This window comes from Balaenoptera ricei, chromosome 18 (genome assembly GCF_028023285.1).
Source record: "Balaenoptera ricei isolate mBalRic1 chromosome 18, mBalRic1.hap2, whole genome shotgun sequence".
Lineage (NCBI taxonomy): Eukaryota > Metazoa > Chordata > Mammalia > Artiodactyla > Balaenopteridae > Balaenoptera > Balaenoptera ricei.
In genome coordinates, this window is record NC_082656.1 from 12,435,468 (window position 1) to 12,457,631 (window position 22,164).

A 22,164-nucleotide genomic window follows, 5' to 3' on the forward strand; every position below is an offset into this window, starting at 1 on the left:
CTCAGAGGAGACGATCACACAGCGTACACATAAATCCTTCTGTGATTCACACTAGAAGCCTGGAAGGCAAAGAGTCCTCAGGATATTCATGTCACTCTGACCTGGACCACGTTTCCAACAATACACAATTAGCATCTTAGAATACATGGGCTTCACCTGTGTTCTGAGCCAAAGGAAAATCAGAAGCCTGCTTCCTTTACATGAGGTAGGTAGACGGACAGAACAAATAAACCAATATGCAAATGAGAACGTCATCCAGGCTCATATCAGAAAGAAACTAACCTAAGTCTTTCACAGTTCTGAAGGGAAATACATAGGAAATGTAACTCTAAACTGATCTCAGCCTTTGTGACCTTCAGTTATCCGTGTGTTCAGTTAATAAGCATTCTTAAGCATGTTTTGCGCTGAATACTGCCTTGACATGTACGGGATCAAAGGGTGGCTCTGCCCTTTACTAGCTGGGACCTCTGGCAAGTTACTAAACCTCTCTGAACCTTAGAATGACAAAAATAAATGGATTTTTAAAAATCCACTTTGTCACATAGCCAGTGAATAACTCAAATATTCCAGATCAGTGGTTGGTATTTTAATTGGGCTTTGAGGAGCTTTGGGGGTTCTGTGTAGATGTCTCAGGCATCACTCTGTAAAAGGGATGGAAGAGTCAACAATTTGACATGTGTATGATGGGCTCTGAAACTTCATATACCCTTCCACATGATACTTTCACTTACAAGGATCTCAAACACAGAACAAACTTTCTGTAAAATGACATCCATTAGTCTATCAGTAAAACAGGAAAAACAATTTAAACACACAAAATAAGTGGATGCTTAAGTAAGCTCAGTAGAATATTATCTGGCAGTGGAAATATGTTATAAAGCTTACTGGGGAAAAAATAGGGTATTTCTATAGGAGACAAGTATAAGATATACGACAGCATACAAAATATGATCATAGCCATTAAGGAAAAAATAAGGCAAAAAACAAGACAAAGCAAAAGCGTCAAGTAATCATTATTTCTGGATAGTTGGGCTATAGAAAATATTATTTCTTCCTTTAATTTTCTACATTTTCCAAATATCTTTGTGGGGCATATATCACTTTTATAATGAAAGATCATATTAAACATTTTTCTAATATTCATTAGGAAAATGTTCAAACATACAGGAAGATCGACAGAATTAAGATTTCTTAATTCTTAAAAGTTGAAAGAATTAGGAATTTGTACAGGGAACACTTATATACCCACTACCTAGAGTCTGGTGAACACTTACTGTCCATGCTTTGTCGTATATGAATCATCCCACTGGCCATATACATCAACCGATTTTATTGCACTGAAGCATTTCAAAGTAAGTTGTAGACTTCAGTACACTAAACCCCTAAACGTACAGCTACAGTTCAAATTATTTTATTTTTGGGTAAAAGTTACATAAAATAAAATGCACCAATCTTAAGGGTACCATTCTATGAGTTTTGACAAACGTACAAAACTATGTGACACAAACTACCTAATCAACATTCTCATAACCCCAGAAAGTTCCTTATGTTCCTTCTTAGTCAGTCTCATCCCCCATAAGAGGCAACCACGTTTCTGATATTTTTCTGTCTCACATTACTTTTGTCTCTCCTTAAACTACGTATAAATCAAACCTCACAGCACGTGTCCTTTTATGTAAGGTTTCTTTCACTTGCATAATGTTTTTGAGATTTATCCATGGGGCTGCTTTGTTCCTTTTTATTGAGTAATAGTATTCCGTAGTATAAATATGCCACAGCTTATTTATCCATTCTCTTATCGATCAGCACTTTGGTTGTTTCTTATTTTTATCATTATGAATAAAACTGCAAGGTCTTCTGTACATCTTTTTGTGAACGTACGTTTTTATTTCTCTTAGGTAAATGTCTAGGAATAGAATTGAAGGGTTATTTTACAAATTTAGAAGAAACGAGCAGAACTTTCCCCCAAATAGTACCAATTTACCCTCCCACCATCAATGTATGAGAATTCCTGTTGTTCCACATCTTGGATAGCATTTAATACTGTCAGTTTTAATTTTAAAATATTGGCCTTTCAGAGGTATATGTGGTAGTATCTCATGCTTTAATTTGCATTTCCATGACAACAAAGCGTGTTGAGTATTTCTTCTGCTGCTTATTGGGCTTGTGTATTACCTTCCTTTGTGAAGTGTCTGTTCGAATACTTTACCTCCATTTTAATTGGACTGTAGGTCTCTCTATTATTGAACTTTAGGAGTTCTTTGTATATCCTAATATCAGTATTTTGTCAATATATTTGTCTTGCAAATATTTTCTCCCAGTCTGTAGTTTGCCTATTTATTTTCTTAGTGGTGTCTTATGAAAGCAAAAGGTGTAAATTTTGAGGAGTCTAATTCATCTACTCTTTCTGTTATGGTTATTGCTTTCTGTGTCATAAGGAACAGCCGCTTACCCTCAGCTAGTGAAAACATTCTCCTATGCTTTCTTCTAGAACTGTAGTGTTCAGTACAGTAGCCATAAGCCACATGAGTCTATTTAAATATAAATTAATTAAAAATTAAACAAAAATTTGAATTCATTTCCTAAGTCGCAATACCCACATTTCAAATACTCAATAATATGACTAGCAGCTACCTTACTGGACAGCAGATATAGGCCATTTCTAACACTGCAGAAAGTTCTACTGAACAGTCCTATTCTAGAAGCTTTATAGTTTTAGCTTTATACGATAGCCCTGTCTATACTTCATGTTGAATTAATTTTTATATGGTGTGAGGAAGGGGTCAAGTTTCATTGTTTTTTCATATGGATATCCTGTTGTTCCAGCACCATTTATAGAAAAGACTTTTGTTTCCCAAGTTGTTTGCCCTGGTGATTTGCTGAGAATCAAGTGACCACAATGTGTGGGCTATTGTGTTTTATTATCTATTGGTCAACCTTCATGTTAGTAAAATGCTGATTAATGTAGCTGTATGCTAAGTCTTGAAGTCAGATAGCTTAAGTACTCCAACTTCGCTGTATTTTTTCAGGATTGCTTTATTCTAAGTCCTTTTATATTCACAGTCCTTTCCACACAGTTTTGAATTAGACTGTCAATTTTTACCCAAAAGAGTCTATTTGAATTATTATTTAGATTTAAATAAAGTTATATTTCAATTTAGCGAGAGCTGACATTTTTATTTTTTTTAAGTAAATTTATTTATTTTATTTATTTTTTGGCTGCGTTGGGTCTTTGCTGCACACAGGCTTTCTCTAGTTTCGGCAAGTGGGGGCTTATTATTTACTTTGTTGCCATGCACGTGCTTCTCATTGCGGTGGCTTCTCTCATTGCGGAGCATGGGCTCTAGGCGTGCGGGCTCAGTAGTTGTGGCTCGCAGGCTCTACAACACAGGCTCAGTAGTTGTGGTGCACGGGCTTAGTTGCTCCACGGCATGCAGGATCTCCCCGGACCAGGGATCAAACCTGTCCCATGCATCGGCAGGCAGATTCTTAACCACTGCGCCACCAGGGAATTCCTAAGAACTGACATCTTAACAATATAAATCTTTTAATTCATAATTATGTATAATGCATGATTTAGTTTTTCTTTAGTTTATCACTGCAATATTTTGAGTGACCACTGCACAGATATTATGCCTTTTATATATTTTTGTTCCTAAGTACTCTAAGGCTTTTTAACTCTATTTTCAATATAATTATTATTTTTCATTTTCCAATTGTTCACTGCTAATATAGAAAAATACAATTGATTTTTGTACACTGACCTTATATCCTATGACCTTGCTATATTCATCTTTTGGTTCTAGTAGTTATTTTGTAGGTATCTTAGGACTTTATACATAAACAATCATGTCATCTATAAATAAGAGAGTTTTGTTTCTTCCTTTCTAAGAATAGGCAACCTTACTTTGTTCCAGATCTTTTTAAGGAACAAATGGTCAAAATCTCATCATTAAGTACAATGTTAGCTATAGGTTTTTCATAGATGCCCTTTAACAGATTCAGGAAGTTCTCTTCCATATCCATTTTGCTGAAAGGTTGCTTATTTGTCTTTTAATCTTATGTTGTCAAATAAGTTTTCAGAATCTGTTAATCTATTGTTTTCTCCTTCATTGTGTTTAATGTGGTGAATTATATTATATTGATTGATTTTTGAATGTTACATCAGCCTTGCTTTTCTAGGATAAACCCAGTGTGGTCACGACACATTATATCTTTATCTATTACTTCATTCAATTTGTTAAAGTTATGTTAAGTATTTTTATGTCTCTGTTCATGAGAGATACTGGTCTGTAATTTTCTTTTTTTATAATATCTTTATCGGGTTTAGGGTTATGTTAGCGTCATGAAATGGGTTAGGAACTGTTCTTCCTCCATTTTCTATAAAATTTAAGACTGGTATTACCTCTTCTTTAGATTTTTAACAGAATTCATCAGTAAAACCATCTGAGTTTGGCGTTTTCTCTTTGGTACTTTTTTGTTTTTTAGTAAGTCCAATTTCTTTAATATATAGGGCTATTCAGATCTGCTTCATCTACTATCAGTTTTGGTAAATTGCGTTTTTCAAAAATTTGTCCATTTCACCTAAGTTGTTGAACTTATTGGCATAAAATTATTTAAAATATACCCTTTTATATTATATGTTTATTGGATATGTAGAGGTAATTCCTCTTTCATTCATGATATTGGCAAAACGTTTTGTCTCTCTCCTCACCTGCCCGCCTCCCTCCCCTTTCTGTTTACTTTGGATTTACTTCATTTTACTTTTTCTAGCCCCTTAAAATGGACCCTTAGGTCACTGATTTTTAGATCTTTTGCCTTTCCTAATAGAAGCATTTAAAGCCCTAGTGTTGGGACTTCCCTGGCAGTCCAGTGGTTAAGACTTCGACTTCCAAAGCAGGGGGTGCGGGTTCAATCCCTGGTCGGGGAGCTAAGACCCCACATGCCTTGCAGCAGAAAAACCAAACATAAGACAGAAGCAGTATGGTAACAAATTCAATAAAGACTTTAAAAAAAGAAAGAAAGCAAGCCATAATGTTTGCCATAAGCTTTAACTGCATCTCACAAATTTTTAAATATTCTATTATCATAATCATTCAATTTGCAATATTTTCTAATTTTTCTTGTGATTATTTTCTTTTACCCATGGATTATTTAGGAGTGTGTTCTTAAATTTCCAGATGTTTGAGGTTTTTCTTTATATCAAATTCTTATTGGCTTCTAATTTAACTTAATTGTGGTCAAGGAACACACTCCTTGTGAATTCAACTTTTTTAAATGTATTGAAATGTACTATATCCCCCGGCATACAGTTTATCTAAGTGAATGTACCATACGCCTTTGAAAAGAATGGGTATTCCGCTGCCGTGCTGGGTATGGTGTTTTACAAACATCTACCAGATCAAGCTGGTTAATAGGGCTCACACCGTCTATATCTTGACTGATTTTTGGTGTCCAGCTGTTGTTATCAATTGCTGAGACAGGGATGTGAAATCTCCAACAATGCTTGTCGATATCTGTCCCTTTAATTTTGTGAATTTTTGCTTCAAATACATAATCACTTGCTACTTGTGATTATTACATCAGTTGAACTTTTTAAATACCAAAAGTATGCATTTATCTGACAGACCTGGAATGATTATGTCTGCTGCTAAGGTTTTCACTACAGGTGCAAAAGCAAAGTGTTCTTGTACTTTCTGTCTGATTGTGGCAGTCAAGATGAATGGAAGAGTACAGGAGAAAAACATGGTAATACAGAGAAAAACATAGAGAATTTTTGCAACTCATAAATAACTTTGTAAACAGTGAAGAGCCTGTTTTACTACCCCCCCCAAAAAAACCCCTAAAATTTGAGTTAAAAGAACCAACAGTTGCAGATATTTTAATCTGATATTGTCATCTAATTTTAGACTAAAAGAAGAAACAGTTTGTTAATCCCAAGCTCCTAAATTATCTCTCCCCCTCTCTGCTATCCCCTTTGGTAACCATAAGTTTCTTTTCTAAGCCTGTGAGTCTATTTCTGATTTGTAAGTAAGTTCATTTGTATCATTATTTTAGATTCCACATATAAGTGATATCATATCTGTCTTTATCTGATTTACTTCACTTAATATGATAATCTCTAGGTCCATCCACATTGCTGCAAATGGCATTATTCCACTCTTTTTTATAGCTGAGTAATATTCCACCATACACACACACACACACACACACACACACACACACACACACACACACCCCACATCTTCTTTATCCATTCATCTGCTGATGGAAATTTAGGTTGCTTGCATGTCTTGGCTATTGTATATAGTGCTGCTACGAACACTGGGGTGCATGTATATTTTCAAAGTAGTTTTCTCCAGATATATGCCCAGGAATGGGATTGCTGGAACCTCCACACTGTTCTCCATAGTGGCTGCACCAACTTACATTCCCACCAACAGTGTAGGAGGGTTTCTTTTTTCTCCACGCCCTCTCCAGCACTTATTATTTGTAAACTTTTTAATGATGGCCATTCTGACTGGTGTGAGGTGATACCTCATGGTAGTTTTGATCTGCATTTCTCTAATAATTAGGGATGTTGAGCATCTTTTCATGTGCCCACTGGCCATCTGTTATGTCTTCTTTGGAGAAATGTCTATTTAGATCTTCTGTCCATTTTTTGATTGGGTTGCGTGTTTTTTTGATATTAAGCTGTATGAGCTGCTTGTATATTTTGGAAACTAACCCCTTGTCGGTAGCATCATTTGCAAATATTTTCTCTCAGTCCATAGGTGGTCTATTCATTTTGTTTATGGTTTCCTTTGCTGTGCAAAAGCTTTTAAGTTTAATTAGGTCCCATTTGTTTATTTTTGTTTTTATTTCCATTACTCTAGGAGACAGATCCCAAAAAACTAATGCTGTGATTTATGCCAAAGAGTGTTCTGCCTTTGTTTTCCTCTAGGAGTTTTGTAGTATCCAGTCTTACATTTAGGCCTTTAAACCATTTTGAGTTTATTTTTGTATATGGTGTTAGAGAACCTTTGTGAAGGATGTTAATGTTGGCTCAAAAAAGTAGGATACCCAGCTCAGGGGCCCCATAGGGTCCTGTTGTTTTCTTTTTCCTTTGTGTATGGAAGCAGCAATAGGCAACAACAGGCAAAAATGTGTTTTGTTTTTGTCATCTACCACAGAAGCCAGCTTGGTTATGACCCAGTCCAAATAAATCAGGGAAAGAACCAGCTAAAAGTGATTCTAAGAGGCTGAATGGCATTTAAAGCCAAAGGTCTTGGTCCAAACTACATCCTTGGTCTCTCCTCTGTACAAATGTGTCTCGAGCAATCAAGACTCACAGAGAGAGGTCTCTTGGCCACATATGACTTAAGACCCTCTGAGAACTTCCTATTCTACCTTCCTAAAATTTCTAAGACTTGACCAGCCCTGGAAAAGCCTTCATTTGTGAGAAACTACAGCAAAACTCACTTTCACTTCAAGTGAGTGACATCCTGAAAATGATTAAACCACCACCATTTTGGACTCACAGATACACAAACAAAATGAGGGTATCACACTGCAAAGTATACACCTTACCAAGATAAAGACATATTTATATATTTAAAACGTGTAATGAAAGGGATTTCATCAAGAATATTAGAATTAGCCAATTTTTATTAATCTGTTCTAATAAAAAAAAAACAGAGATGGTAGAGTTGTTTAAAAAAGAAATTCCCAAATGCAAATATTCAAAACCATCAGCTGGGATCATTATTTCCTCAACATTAGCAAATATCATGTTACCTATGCTGCTTAAAAACAAAAAAGAGCAAAACAAAGCAAAAAAGACAAAACCATAAGTAAAGCAGCTGATTGGGAGGAGGAGGAGAAAAAGGAAGAGAAATAGACTGGAAGCATCTATTTTAAGATTCACAGGAATAATCAGAAGGGTTAAGAAGAGGAAATGGCATAAAGTAATTAGGAACGGATTGTTACTTTCTGGTATCTCCCAAGCAAATCTCTAAGTGGAGGGGTCAGTTCCTGGCTACAGCTTTTCTTTCTGGGAAACAAAGATTTCTAGCCCTTTAAATAATGCAACAGGGGTGGACACCCCCCAAAGCATCTTTGTAGTCCTCTAGACTAGTGCTTCTCAGATTTTAGTTTTCATCAACCACTAAAATTAAAAAAGAAAAACAACACAGAACTTTGGGGGACCAATAAAGGATTGCCAACATTCGATTCAGACATGAAAAATAATGAAAGAAAGGTACCATCTCCCAATAACATTTGTTGTAACCATTTACTAATATCACCATGATTTTAACACCAAATAAAGTATGGAAAACACAATCTTAGAATATGTTATATAAAATATAGCTTTAAAAATACTCATTGCACTGTATTTTTCTCATCTCACTGCAGATTAGTGAACTCTACAGGATAGCCTGGCCAGCAGGCCCTAAGTCTTCTCTTGGCTAAAGCAGCAGACATATGAGTGAAGGCCTTTTGGACCAGACTAGCCCATCTACTAGCCCATCTCATCAAGCCCAAAACCACACCATTTTCCCACTAATCTTCAGCAGATGATGGAGGCCATTCAGCAGAACTTGATCAACTTCCTCCTCCTTTCTGGCCCCATCAAAAGACTCATCTTTTCCCTCTTGTGTCATATACGTATAGGTATGGCTGATTCACTTTGTTATAAAGCAGAAACTAACACACCATTGTAAAGCAATCATACTCCAATAAAGATGTTAAAAAAAAAAAAAAAAAGAACGTCCAGGCCAGGCACCAGCTGGGAGAACACAAACACTCCAGAAGGGGACGGCTGGGGAAGGCAGAGAGCACAGGGCACGAAAAAAACAAACAAAAAGACTCATCTTTATCCACACTTAGCTTTAACTCCTTCTCTCCATTTTCGGTAGAAGAGGTGTTCTTCCACCTGGTTCTAGATTCCAAAGCCTTCTGCCTCCTCAGGGATGTAAATCCATCGCCAGTGGCCCTCACTGCTTGAAAGGGACTAACATTCTTTGACATTCCTCCCATTGAGAGGTGGGGTCTATATACCCTTCCCTTAGGCCCGGGTAGGCTCTGTGACTGCTCTGACCAAGAGCACATGGTACAAGTGGCTCTGGGCCAGTTTCTGGTCCCAGGCCTTGTGAGAGCGGCAGCTTCCTCTTCCTGCCCCCTGGAACACTCTCTCTAGGAGCCCTGGGCTGCCATGGAAGAAGTCTGACAACCCTGAGACTACCAGGCTGGGGAGCCCCAGCTGCGTTCAGCCTTCCAGCCATCCCTGCAAAGGCCCCAGACCCTCCTGACTAGACCATCCTCCAGCTGAAGGCTACCAAGTAACCCCAGTTAATGTCACATAGGCAGAAGAATTGCCTAGCTGAGTCCTGCTCAAATTGCTAACCCATAAAACCACGTATCAAGCCAATAAACTTCAGTTTCATTTTTTAAGCAGCCACAGATAACCAAAACACGAGTATATTTAAGACCTCTGTCTCTCTTCCAGCTATCTTCTTTTGGAAGATAAATATGAACATATTCAAGTCTGGCCCAGCCTTATCAAAATTTCTCATTTTCCCCTAAATTCCCTTTTATAGACCACACACCTTCCTTTTCTCCTTCCTTTCATCTGCATTCCCACCTTTCATTCTCCATCTTTCTGCAACAGCACTTCTTCCCTAACCATGCCAAGGGAATTATTTTTGCCAAGGTCAGTGACATTCAGGTTTTGCTAAACACAGTCAACTGTCAGTTCTTCCCTTACTTAATCTCTGTGTCATGCGATATTCCTGAACACTCACTCCTTTAGGAAACTCTCCTCCCCTGTTCTCCTCAATACCACTCCCTCCTGGTCTTATCTTCCTAGAAACTCTTTTTCCCCTGATCTCTTCTCGGCTGCCTGGACCTTAAATATTGAGGTTTTACCTAAGGTCCTCTTCCCCACTTGTCTCTTCCCTACATGCTTTTCAAAGTCATTATATCCATCCTGCATCCACTGCTTCAAACAGATGCTGTATCCTGATAGCTCTCAAATCCCTGTTTCTAGCCTGGATCGTCTCTAGAACCTAAGGGCCAATTCCTTACTGGGAAGCTCCATATAAACTCAGCAAGAGCAAAAATCACCTCCCACTCCCAGCCTGCATTCCACTGTACTTCCCAGTCAGTCGATGGCTCCACCATCAACTTGGAAGTTACACCTGACTTCTCCTTCAGCCACATTCACGCTGATTCTACCTACTTCATTTACTTAGAATTGGCTTACTTCTCACTATCCCATTTCTAACACCACAGTTCAGGATTCCATTTCTTATTACAGACTCCCCTGGCCTCCAGATTCAATTCACTCCCTAACATCCTGCTCAAGTGTTCATTCTAAGGTACAGATCTTATCATATCACACGTTTGCTAAAATCCTTTAGTGCAGGATGAACAGTTCAGGATGAAATTCAAATTCCTTAAAAGGACATACCCAGCCCTTACCTACTACCTCTCATCTCTTGCCCCTTCCCACTCGCACCCTTATGGCCAGCTCTATGAAAATACCTGTACTTCCACAAATTCACTGTACTTTCTTACACTGCCGGCCTCTGTACCTGCTACTCCTGCCACATGAAACATCCTTCACTGATTTCTAAACCAAACTAAACCAACTTTTGTTTAAAGCTCAATTTAGCTATCGTCTTCTCAAGAAAGCCTTCGTGCCTCCTCATTCTGTCTTAGGTAACTTTCCTAGTGTCCTACTGTGTGTTCTTTTCTATCATGATACTTATTAAAACATAATTTCCTACTTAAGAGCCTATTTAGAAGTCTGTCTAAGCACTAGACTAAGACCTCCTTGAAGGCAACAATTTATTTTTTACCTCAGTTCTCGAATCATATTCTGGCATATGAGACACTCACAGCTACTTGCTGAATGACTAAATGAATGAAGGAGTGAGTAGCACGTATTGCAGGGACCAGTTCCAGATCTTCCCCAGCTGCCAGATTTACTAGTTTCACACCAACTTTTGACAATATTATAAAAAATTATGAAATTCATGGAAGCAATTTCTTCCTACAAAGGAATGATGCTAAAAAGGGGGCTGTATCAAAATTCACCTTCTCAGCTTTTCCTTGCTTGAGTGAAGAAGAGAAATCTTTTTGTTTTTCTCGAAATTTGACAACGGAATCTTTAATTCAAGCCCAATATCATTTCTTAGAGATTCAGAGCTAGAAACAAGAGAAAATCATACCATATATTTAAGTCAGGCAATCGTAAACAATAAGCACCAATACACTAATCAAAGGATGCTTCTCTAAGTCCCTAGCTTTATACAAAGGTGCAGTAAATATCAAAGCATTTTACCTTATGTATCTGGTGCAGAATAGTTTATTTCAAAATTTCAAAAGAATTTATTGTCAAGGTCACCATAAATTCAATGACTGATCAAGATTCTAAAATATACTGATAAAGAGTAACAGATACAAGCAGAACTAAAATATTCTAACCTCACTGAGTATGAGTATTCCAAATTACATGACTGTATCTAAAGGTACATTACAGGAAAAGCACAAAGGATTAGAGGGCCAAGATACACTATTGCAGCTTGATCAGCAACCGGCAGGTTCCCTCCATGTAAAAAAATTGTCATTTAATGGACACTTTCTGGCTCTACCATTTTTCTAGAACTTCTCCAGGCATTTTCATTGATTTGATTTTTTTTTTTTAATTTCCCTAAAAAACTTACAAACTAATATTATCTCCTTTATCACAAGGGACATAACTTGATTTGAAAACTGACTTTTATTTATAGTAGTAGGATTCTGAGGAAGAGCAAAGACACAAGATGAGTAGGGCTCAAAAAGCAGTTGTAAGTAATACAAGAAAATCACAAGGCCTTCCAAAACCCTTCCCAACCCCATATCCCAGAAAAAGTTTAATACGGTAAACTTCTTTGAGATTGAAATGCTAAATAAGATAAAGAAAGCTGTTGCTATCTCTGTACTACTTAAGTAAGTGCATCTTTGGTTTAACCACGCTTATTGGTTGCCAAGTCTCTTCCCTGTTCAAAATAGTTGATGGTCACATTCTACAAATTCTGGAAGTGACTAACTCAAAATTCTCACCACCGTCATCCATGTTCTCAACACTTCTGTCCATTCTTTATAGCCCTATGCTCTATTTAAAATCTCCTTGGAAATCAGCTTCAAGTGAAACAAAGAAATTCACTAAAATAGAATTTTTATAAGCATACAGTGTTAGAATTGAAAGGGTTTGAATGACCCCCAGTTCAATGCAGGTTTAAATACTAGTTCTAATATCTCAAAGAGACAGAGACAGAGAGACCATCTTTAAGGGTGATTTTCAGTAATTGGTGGGGTAGGTTCATGAGTTCAAAAAAAGACATTAGGGAGAAGCTTATTGGCAGATGGATAACAGCTTAGGATTCCATTGTTTTAAAAGTTTGAACATCACTGCTTTTATTTAACCCAGTCTCTACTTTAACATGCCCAGTGATGGGTAACTTACTACCTTACAATTCAACCTGCTCCCCTGTGGTTATGAAGTGCTTCCTTATATTTAGTTGGATACTTCTGTAATGTGTCCCCACAGTGCCAGCTCAGGATTCTGAAATACAGTACAGGTTGCATCCCTCTTCCACAAAATAGCTACTTTCTTTTGCATCACCCCCAGCACTTGAGCTGCTGTTGCACAATCAATAAGTCCTCCAGAAATGTTTTTTAATGAAATGTACACAGTAAAAATTGCTACTAGGAAAAAGTGAAAAAAACTAACCAAGCAAATAGATCAGTAGAAAAATATCTCAGGTGTTCACTGCAGGACTTCTGCAGGGGCAGTTCAGGTTCTTCAGGCTTCACAGAAATTTCATTCTTAACTGCAAGTTTTAAAAGAGGAAACGTTTCAATTATAAATCACTGGTGGGGATGATGTTAATCACACATATAAACCCTAATCAAAAATAGCTGTCATGTTTCACTCAATAGATTTTACAAAGCAGTATTTTTAAAATAAAAAGCAATTTTTATAGATTTCAATCTGTGAAGCATGAAACTACCCAGGTGAGAAAGCAAAATGAAAACACTACATACACGTTACTCCACGGCGCCCTCTTTCAGCCAGGTTCTACTAACTCTGTGCTAGGTGTGCTTAAAAATGCATTCCACTGAGTTTACTTATTATTTACAGGTAAATGTCAGAGACAGAAAATGCATATGAGTCTTCAGTAAGTAGCTGCATTGTCAAAGCATCTGATGGTTGTGTTGGTTTTTGGTTTGGGGGTTTTTTTGGTTTTTTTTGCTTTTTGTTGTTGTTGTTGTTTGTTTTGCAGCTGCTCATCCTCAGAGCAGAGCTGAGGTGACTGGATGAGACGTGGTTAGGACCAGTAGGAAGGGTGCTAGACAGGTGGTGATGAGCAGCTGCTCTATTTCCACTGAGAACCAAAATGAGAAGAGGCTGCAAAAGGACTCTGGTCCCAGACGGTTCCACATTTCATTTCCAGGAAGAACTCTGACACCTGCAGGGGCTGGGAGCCACTGGAATGTTACAAAACAGACTCACTCATCTTGCCTAGATACTGAAGAAGAACATTAAAAAAAAAAGGAGGGGTGTACTGATCTTGTATCATCTGGAGTATGAGCTTATCCGTGATAATCCTGAAAGCGTCTTTCAGGTCCATTTTAAGAAAAATACCTTAATTTTAAAAGATTTCCTACTAGTAACCCGGGTCTAGAAAAATCATAAATAGCCACTGACAAACAATGATTCCAGTAGAATTTAACTTCAGGAATTGGAGTCTGTCCTTTTACAAGCCAAATTAAAGCAATTTAATTATCTTAAGTGTTTAGATGCTGGCAATACACATAATACAATACAGGTGAAGAGTTTAGAAATGTGAGGTCTCATTGAAACACTGACACTAATTATCTGTGTCTAAAAATCTAAAATAGAAAGGATAACCACCCATTAACTTAAAGAAGTGAAATAATTTATATGCAAGTGTTTTGCAAAGCACAAAGACTCAAGGTTAATGGCTCTGGCTTTTAGACAATCACACAGCACAAAGCATGAATAATTCCATTCAAATGACTAAGAAGCTAGGCTAACAAAAAACACCCCCCAAAAACAAAAAAAAACCTGTGCTTAACCACAACAGGGCATTTGTCCCTTGTGCACATTTTAAACCTTTGAGGACAAGCTTTTTCTTCACAGGTATAGAACGTATGTTTCCCTTTATTTTATTCACACTTGTTTTCTTCAGACTATGTTTAACAAGGATTACATATTCCTTATAGTATATAGCATACAGTTAATCCTTAACAAATAAAAGGCATAAGTGGAAAACCAACTTAAAAATGTATAAATACAATTTTTGTAGAATCTTAGTTAGAATTTTTCTAACCCTTGGAAACCTGCTTTTCACTCACCAGTATTTGAGAAACATGTTTTCCAGTATTTTACCACAACACTCATTTTTTCCACTGTCAGTGGTTCAGTTAAAGTAATATCAGCTCCGTGACCTGAAATACAACCTAAGAATCTTTGTATTAAATATTGACCTTATGATTTCTATTTGGGGAAAAAGCAGATAATATATCCAACAGGCACATACCTTTAAAGTTCTCAGGGATTATAAAAACAAAGAGCAAATGTGTATTTTTTTTCTTGCCAGATCTGAAAGGGAAAAAAAAAGTTTAAAATGAAGCAAAATCATCGCTCAAAAAATTGGGATTCAAACATTTAGCTCATTAGGAACGAACTACACTAGACTAACTTTATTTCATTAGAATTTAAAATGGTGGCATTAATATGGAAGTTTAGTGACAGTACCATCTCAAATCAGTGAGGGAAAAGATGGACTTTTTTTTTTTTTACAGTTCATAAAAGAATAGATTGTGTTTTTATTTCTTGCAGTTGCACGAAGAGGCTTCTGAAGTGTGCGGCTGGGATGGACAGTACAATTACAGATTATTTGAAAAATACGAGGGAGGGGAACATTCTCCCGAAACTGACGCTTGCTGTGTTTGAAGCTTTATTTATAATAGATGCTTTAGCTTATTATTTCCTTTTAATGGCAAGAAAATCCAAAATTTGAGTCTTCAGTCAAACATACCCCTGGCTTCTCTGAGCAGGAGTGCAGTCTGTTAATAAGAACAGTCTTTTTATGGTTCATTTCTATGGCAACCACAAATGCCTGGCTCTCCACAACTGGGAAAGGGGTAAGTGAGAGAATAAGTGACTTTTTAAAAATAAACTTTAATTTTAGAATAATTTTGTATCTACAGGAAAAATATGAACATAGTAGAGTTCCCATATATCCCAAACAGTTTCCCGTACTGCTAACATCTTACGTTAGTTTGGAATACTTCCAAATACTCCAAATTAATGAGCCAATATTGATACATTATTATTAATTTGTTCATTCTTTATTCTTATTTCCTTAGTTTTTCTTAATGTACTTTATTTTCCTATGCCAGGATCCAATCCAGGATCCTACATTACATTCAGTCATTATATCTCTCTTAGGCTACTCTACATTGTGACACTTTTTTGCTGACTTTGTTTCTGATGATCTTGACAGTTTTGAGAATACTGTTCAGGTATTAGGTAGAATGTAAGACGGACCACTTTTATTCTTGCTTTAAATGAGCCAAAATCTTATCCAGATTCTTGATCTAATCACCAGTTTCAAGAAATTTAAGGAAAAGAGGAAAATTTTTTTTCAATGCTATGGGGATGAAATCAGAATGTGGGAAATTTTATAAAACAAATGACCCGGGCTTTCCTGGTGGCACAGTGGTTAAGAATCCACCTGCCAATGCAGGGGACACGGGTTCGAGCCCTGGTCCGGGAAGATCCCACATGCCGTGGAGCAACCAAGCCCGTGCGCCACAACTACTGAGCCTGCGCTCTAGAGCCCATGAGCCACAACTACTGAGCCCATGTACCACAACTACTGAAGCCCTCACGCCTAGAGCCCGTGCTCTGCAGCAAGAGAAGCCACTGCAATGAGAAGCCCACGCACTGCGACGAAGAGTAGCCCCCGCTCGCCGCAACTAGAGAAAGCCCGTGTGCAGCAACGAAGACCCAATGCAGCCATAAATAAATAAATAAATAAATTTATTTTAAAAAAAAATACATAACTCAGAATATTTACTAAGTTAATTATGTCAAACAAGTATCAATAGGATATTGCTAAAATGGGACAATCACCCAACTGAGCTCTATTCAGGCTTGATTGTGTTCTATGAATTCTGAAAGAGAATTTGGGCTAAAAGAGAAGAGAGGAAAGAACACGGTTTCCATGAGGAAATGAGAAGCTCAGGCAGAAGTACTGCCGTCAAAATAGGCACGAGTAGGAGGGAGGATGGGATCCGACAGGCAGACTGAAGTGGCAGTAAGGAAGGCCCCTTAGCACAGGGTGGGGTGTGGACCGTGGAAGTGCGGAGGAGAGAACGACGCCTGTGTGTCACAGTGGCCACAGTGTGAACCTTTCCCATCTACTTTGTGAGGGATGAAAAAGCGTGCGGTATAACGGGTATGAATAATGGGATGAGGTGGGAGGGACAAACAGACTGAACAGATAGAAACATATTGGGTAGTTTAGTCCAGCTTTTGAAATAAAAAATACTTTGTGGATTCACGAAAACAACAAATTATCATAAGTTAAAATATTCTAGAATTAGAGAATTTTTTAAAGAACAGATTCTTTGCTTTTGGAAATAATCCTGTGTCTATTTTTTTAAAAAATTGATCTTACTAACAGGAAAATAGGTTAGATTTGGATATATGGATTTTTATACCCCAATGACTTTCAAATTTCAAGCTTCACATCAGACAGAGTTGGAATTCCTGGACTTTTGTCATTAGCACAGAATCGATTACCAACCCAAACACTTCCTCTGTCAGTGAAGCCCTAATTGTGCAGGAACCCCAGCAATCAATAGAGTTCCCAGAATCCAACACTCTGGTCCAGAGCTCAGCTTCTCATTCACATTCTGTACAAATTAATAAGCTAGCAGAGTTTCTAGTTTCCAGGATCACCAAAAAAGGTCCTCTTTCCAATGAATGAATGTTCCTTAAAATTAAGCAACACCAAAACACAACAAAAATCTCCTTTCTCCACCCCAACTAATACCACTTCTTTCATATACCAAAACTAAATTGCAGGTTCTGAGGCCTTAGAAGCACCTTCTCAACTGAGGTCTCCAGAGTTTTAAAAATCTGCAGTTTGCTGGGGGGCAGTTTATTTATCCTCATGTTTCACAGCATACACTGTTTAAATGACATGATGGATCCTGAGACTACACTCCACATACGAGATTGGATGTTGATGTTCTAGTGTCCACTGCTAGCCTATGCCCAGTACTCTCTGGAACTGGAGGCCGCCATAAGCTCAAACTGCAGCAGTGGCCATTCCCAGCCTTGTCCCCATCCCTAAGTCTGGTAGCTGGAAAAAAAATCATATGAAAGTGTTTTGAACTGAATTGTACACTCTGATGATCAAAGAACCTCATGAAAGATCTGGCTGGCCGCTGAAATCTGTCATCTAATAGGGGGACCAAAATGTTCTTATAAGTCCCTATGAAGCCGGGGGAAATCTCTAAAGGCACTTCCTTTATAGACACAGGGACGTCAAAGGACAAAAGCCAGTGTCATTTTTGGGTTGCATCCGTCTTGAGTACGGTTATCCATTATGCAACCTGTGGGCCCAAAGCAGCCAAATTAACCTGGTGTGGTCTATTTGGGACTTGTAACAAATAATATTCTTTATTAATTACTTAATGAATTAAAACAACCATTTTCAGTGAGAAAATTAAGAGTTTTACTGTAAATATGAAAACACCGAGTTCACTTGCTACTAACAGGGCACCTGCGATAAAATGCAGTGAAGTTCTAAGTTGATTCTGGTCAATAGTGAAGGTTGGTGTGCCCAATCCCCACTAGGCTTTTTGTCAGAAGAGTTTCTGCTGTGACCCTTCTAAGTCAGGTTCACCACATGACATGATACTAGAAACAATAAACATCTAGAATGTTCCTCAGTTCCTATTTATAGTATAATGTGTTTAGTAAAACTACTTAGATGTTTTGTTGTTATAGTGTTTATGTCAAGTATGCAGGTCATGCAAACTGGCTGATCAGATTTACTGAGTAGCACTGTCAAGTCAAGGATGTTCTGGAATTGGGGACATAGCAGGACAACTTGTTAGACCCCTGTGGCTCACAAGATTGGATTTTCTTGGTGACGTAATAACTTAACTGATCAGACAACCGAATCTACGTGGGAAAAAATAAAATCAGATTCAAACTTGATGTGCCGACTGAGTAGATGGAACCACGTTCTGCGTTCCTTTCCTATCGCTGCACTGCTCTGAGCTCACGAGAATCACAGGGTTTGAGGAACTGCAGAGACAGTTCATGGACCAGAAAGTCACAATGCCAAACAGGATCCATACACTGTGGGTGAGTTTGAAACATACTCTAATGTTCTGTACTGGCCTTTGTAAGGTAGTGCCAGCATGCATCTGAATTACCAAGTACTTACACTTTGAATGTGGTTCAGTTTTGAGAACTGACCTGAAAGAAGGGTCAAATACTCCTGAAATGCTGGAACCAAGCACATGAATCCTGAGACCATCTTAAAACATTTTACCACTGGGTGGTGTCTGAGTTCATCTGGCTCAATAAAAATGTGTTCATGAAATGAAATCAAATTAGGGAGTACTGCCAGGAATGTCAACCTATAATTGAGATGTGCCGCAATTCTTGAGGATGTCTGGCTATAAAGTACCATTATTTTTACGAATGATTAAAACTGATTAATGATTAGCTCCAAGCTGAAACCCCAGTTCTTGTACAAGAATAAATTTTAAAATCTTTTTAAGGAGTCTGCTTGCATTTTATCCTAAAAGAAGCTTAGTATGATAGCTGACACACTATACTTCATTCTTAGTTTCAGTAAAAATCCGTATGTCTTATAGATATACATAGATTTGTGATCATGTGCTCTGATACTGAAAATCAACGTGGACCACTTTTATTCTATAGTTAAGTTCTTCACTCACTGGCAGGGCATAAAAAGGGCCCGGAGAGGAGTAAGGTAAATACTTGTATATTTTCCTGAACCTATCCAGATTTTGAGATATAACAAAACAACAGCAAAGCTCTAAGGGGGAAATAAATCTAAAATACAGCATTAAAAAGCTAAGCCAAAACTCTTCATCTTGGCTTAGTCATTAAATATTAGCCAAAACTCAAAAGATAGAGTGCTGTAGGAAAGACAAAGGTTTAAATGCCTTATAAATAGGGCAAGATGTTCATGAGACTCATTAACCTAAGAAAAACTATAGCCTCAAAATATAAATACGCTCCATAAGGGTTTAAATAATTCATAAGTCATTAACTCATAACAATTCTGAGGGCAAGAAAGGGAATTTCAGAGACATTTCTAGCCTTTAAGTCCAGTATCAGGAAAGGCAAAGCTTTCACAAAGAAAGCTCTGTCCCTTTTTCAGAGAGGAACGCAAAAGCTAGAACTCATGGTCTGCCCTAGAACAGCATGGTCACCCACTCACACCTAGAGCAAAGTACTAAATACCTGCTATTAGTCAAGACGTATACCGGATATTGGGACTAGCATAATGAGACCAAAAAAGAAAACCAGGTGTATTCCACAAATTATTCTCTTTTTCTTTTCTAAGAAATGCCTTTACAGCAAAACAAAAAAATTACCATATGCCTGTCTGTACATTTATTTCCTTCATCTACCTCTTCTCTCTGCTAACACATCTTAAGCTATGTTATTCAGACAAAGAAAGCAGCCGTGGGGAGAATCCACAGAGGGGAGTATCAGACAGAGGTTCTCTCCTCTACCCTCCCAGCTGTTAACAAGTGTGACTAGACATAAAGCTTGTTCTTAAGCAGAACTTTAATCTTATCCTGTTCAACATGTAGCCTCAATGACGAGCAAACACCAAGCCTTTAGCACATCTGGAGAGGCACGGCCCGACTCCTGCTCCTGGAACGGAGAGACATCAGCCACAGCAGCTTGTCCACTGCTCCTCCAAAATGGTATGTTTAGGTTAAAGTACGTCTGGCATCTATGGCATGTCCGAATTGTAAAAGGGACTTCAATACAGAAGCCAAATAATTACAGACTTTTAGAAAGAACATGAAGGGAAGAGTTAAGAGTTCTAGTCTGAGTTTTGTGAAAACAAGCCATGTGGTCTCAGGCAAGTCACTTCAGCCTCAGGTCTCTAATCTGCCAAGTAGGAAAGATGAAGCCCTGCCTTACCTCCCTCATAAAGGTGTTGTAAAATTTTTTTAAATATTAATATTATATAAATGAGATATTACTCCAATCAGAGGTACTCTAGATAGATTTTTTGAAAAGGTGTATTAATAAAATAGGCATACCTTCAGAAGGAAGATCATTCACAACATGTTTTGGAAGTGAAATCCTCTTTGAGGTAATTTGCCTGGTTTGTCTAGAGTTCATATTCCCAGTAGAAGGCCAAAGAAATGCAGAAGACCAACCGTTCTAAGAAACCCCAGGAGCAGTGTCTTTCTGTCTGTCTTTAACAAGTAACCCAGTGTCTCTGGCTTCTTCCCAGTCCCACCTGTCATTTCCCCTAACATAATATGTTTGGTCCTCTTTATTCTGGAATCAAAATATTTCTCTGAACTTTCTCCTTTGATCTAGAAAGACCTCTCCTCTAATTATGAGAAGTACTTATATATTCCAATAGTATCTACAATTACACTTCATCAAGTCTTCTCACAGAAGGGAAACACATTCAACCTCACCTAATCCTGTTTAAAAACATCCTAAACGGCTCAAAATCCTATGTAAACAGGCAAGGAAGAACCAAAATCTTTCACCTCTAGACTCCAGATCTCCAGAGTTGAGTGGGTCAAACAGCAGCATAACTTCTATGGAACTACCAGGTGAAACAGGAATAATGGATGTGGGCTTCCCTGGTGGTGCAGTGGTTAAGAATCTGCCTGCCGATGAAGGGGACATGGGTTCGAGCCCTGGTCTGGGAAGATCCCACATGCCACGGAGCAACTAAGCCCGTGCGCCACAACTACTGAGCCTGCGCTCTACAGCCCGTGAGCCACAACTGCTGAGCCTGTGAGCCACAACCACTGAAGCCCATGCGCCTAGAGCCCGTGCTCTGCAACAAGAGAAGCCCCCGCTCATTGCAATTACAGAAAGCCTGTGCGTAGCAACGAAGACCCAATGCAGCCAAAAATAAATAAATAAATAAATAAAATTAAATTTAAAAAAAAAGAAAAGAATAATGGACGTGGTATTGACCTGGACTCAGTGGATCCAGAGCTTCATGGCTCTTTCACATTAGGACATCTCTTGAAAGAGACACCTTCAGCCCAGAGCTATCATGACCCAGAGATACAAGTGCTCACCTGCTTTAGTGTCTACTATAAGAATTAATGAACTCTGAAACAATATGCCACGTTAATGACATAGTTATTAAAAAGGAGTACCTACTGAATTAAGGGAAGCATTATATACCAAATAAATTTCTATGACCAATTAATTCTTATATCCTCACCCACACCTATTACTTTTAAGTTAAAATGCTAATTCTTATAATAGTAGGTCAAACTGGCAGTAAGAACAAAAACATATATAGAGATTCTGCCCTTGAAAATATCCCTCATCTTAAAAATTAAAGTAGAGGGCTTCCCTGGTGGCGCAGTGGTTGAGAATCTACCTGCCAGTGCAGGGGACACGGGTTCGAGCCCTGGTCTGGGAAGATCCCACATGCCACGGAGCAACTAGGCCCGTGAGCCACAATTACTGAGCCTGCGCGTCTGGAGCCTGTGCTCCGCAACAAGGGAGGCCGCGATAATGAGAGGCCCGCGCACCGCAATGAAGAGTGGCCCCCACTTGCTGCAACTAGAGAAAGCCCTCGCACAGAAACGAAGACCCAACACAGCCATAAAAAAAAAATAAAAATTAAAAAAAAAAAACTGACTCAGTAGAGTCTTTGTAAATTTAACATTAAAAAAAAAAAAATTAAAGTAGAATTGTATCATCTTTTAAGAATTTTTATAGAAGCAGGTTTTAATAAAAACTATTCTAGGGACTTCCCTGGCGGTCCAGTGGTTAAGACTTCGCCTTCCAATGCAGGGGGTGCAGGTTCAATCCCTGGTTGGGGA

The 22,164-nt window shown here is 38.1% G+C and overlaps 1 protein-coding gene across 11 annotated transcripts in view; it reads right to left on the reverse strand.

The window, feature by feature from the left end:
• Positions 1-22,164, reverse strand: part of SOHLH2 (spermatogenesis and oogenesis specific basic helix-loop-helix 2) — an 85,805-nt gene that overhangs the window by 8,298 nt on the left and 55,343 nt on the right. For all 11 annotated transcript variants that reach the window (XM_059902554.1, XM_059902553.1, XM_059902548.1 and 8 more), the window contains 4 exons: positions 14,592-14,653; positions 14,407-14,511; positions 12,758-12,857; positions 11,080-11,190 (listed from right to left, as the gene is read on the reverse strand). In XM_059902554.1, coding sequence (XP_059758537.1) covers positions 11,080-11,190; positions 12,758-12,857; positions 14,407-14,511; positions 14,592-14,653 — 378 coding nt within the window. The remainder of the gene's footprint in view (positions 1-11,079; positions 11,191-12,757; positions 12,858-14,406; positions 14,512-14,591; positions 14,654-22,164) is intronic.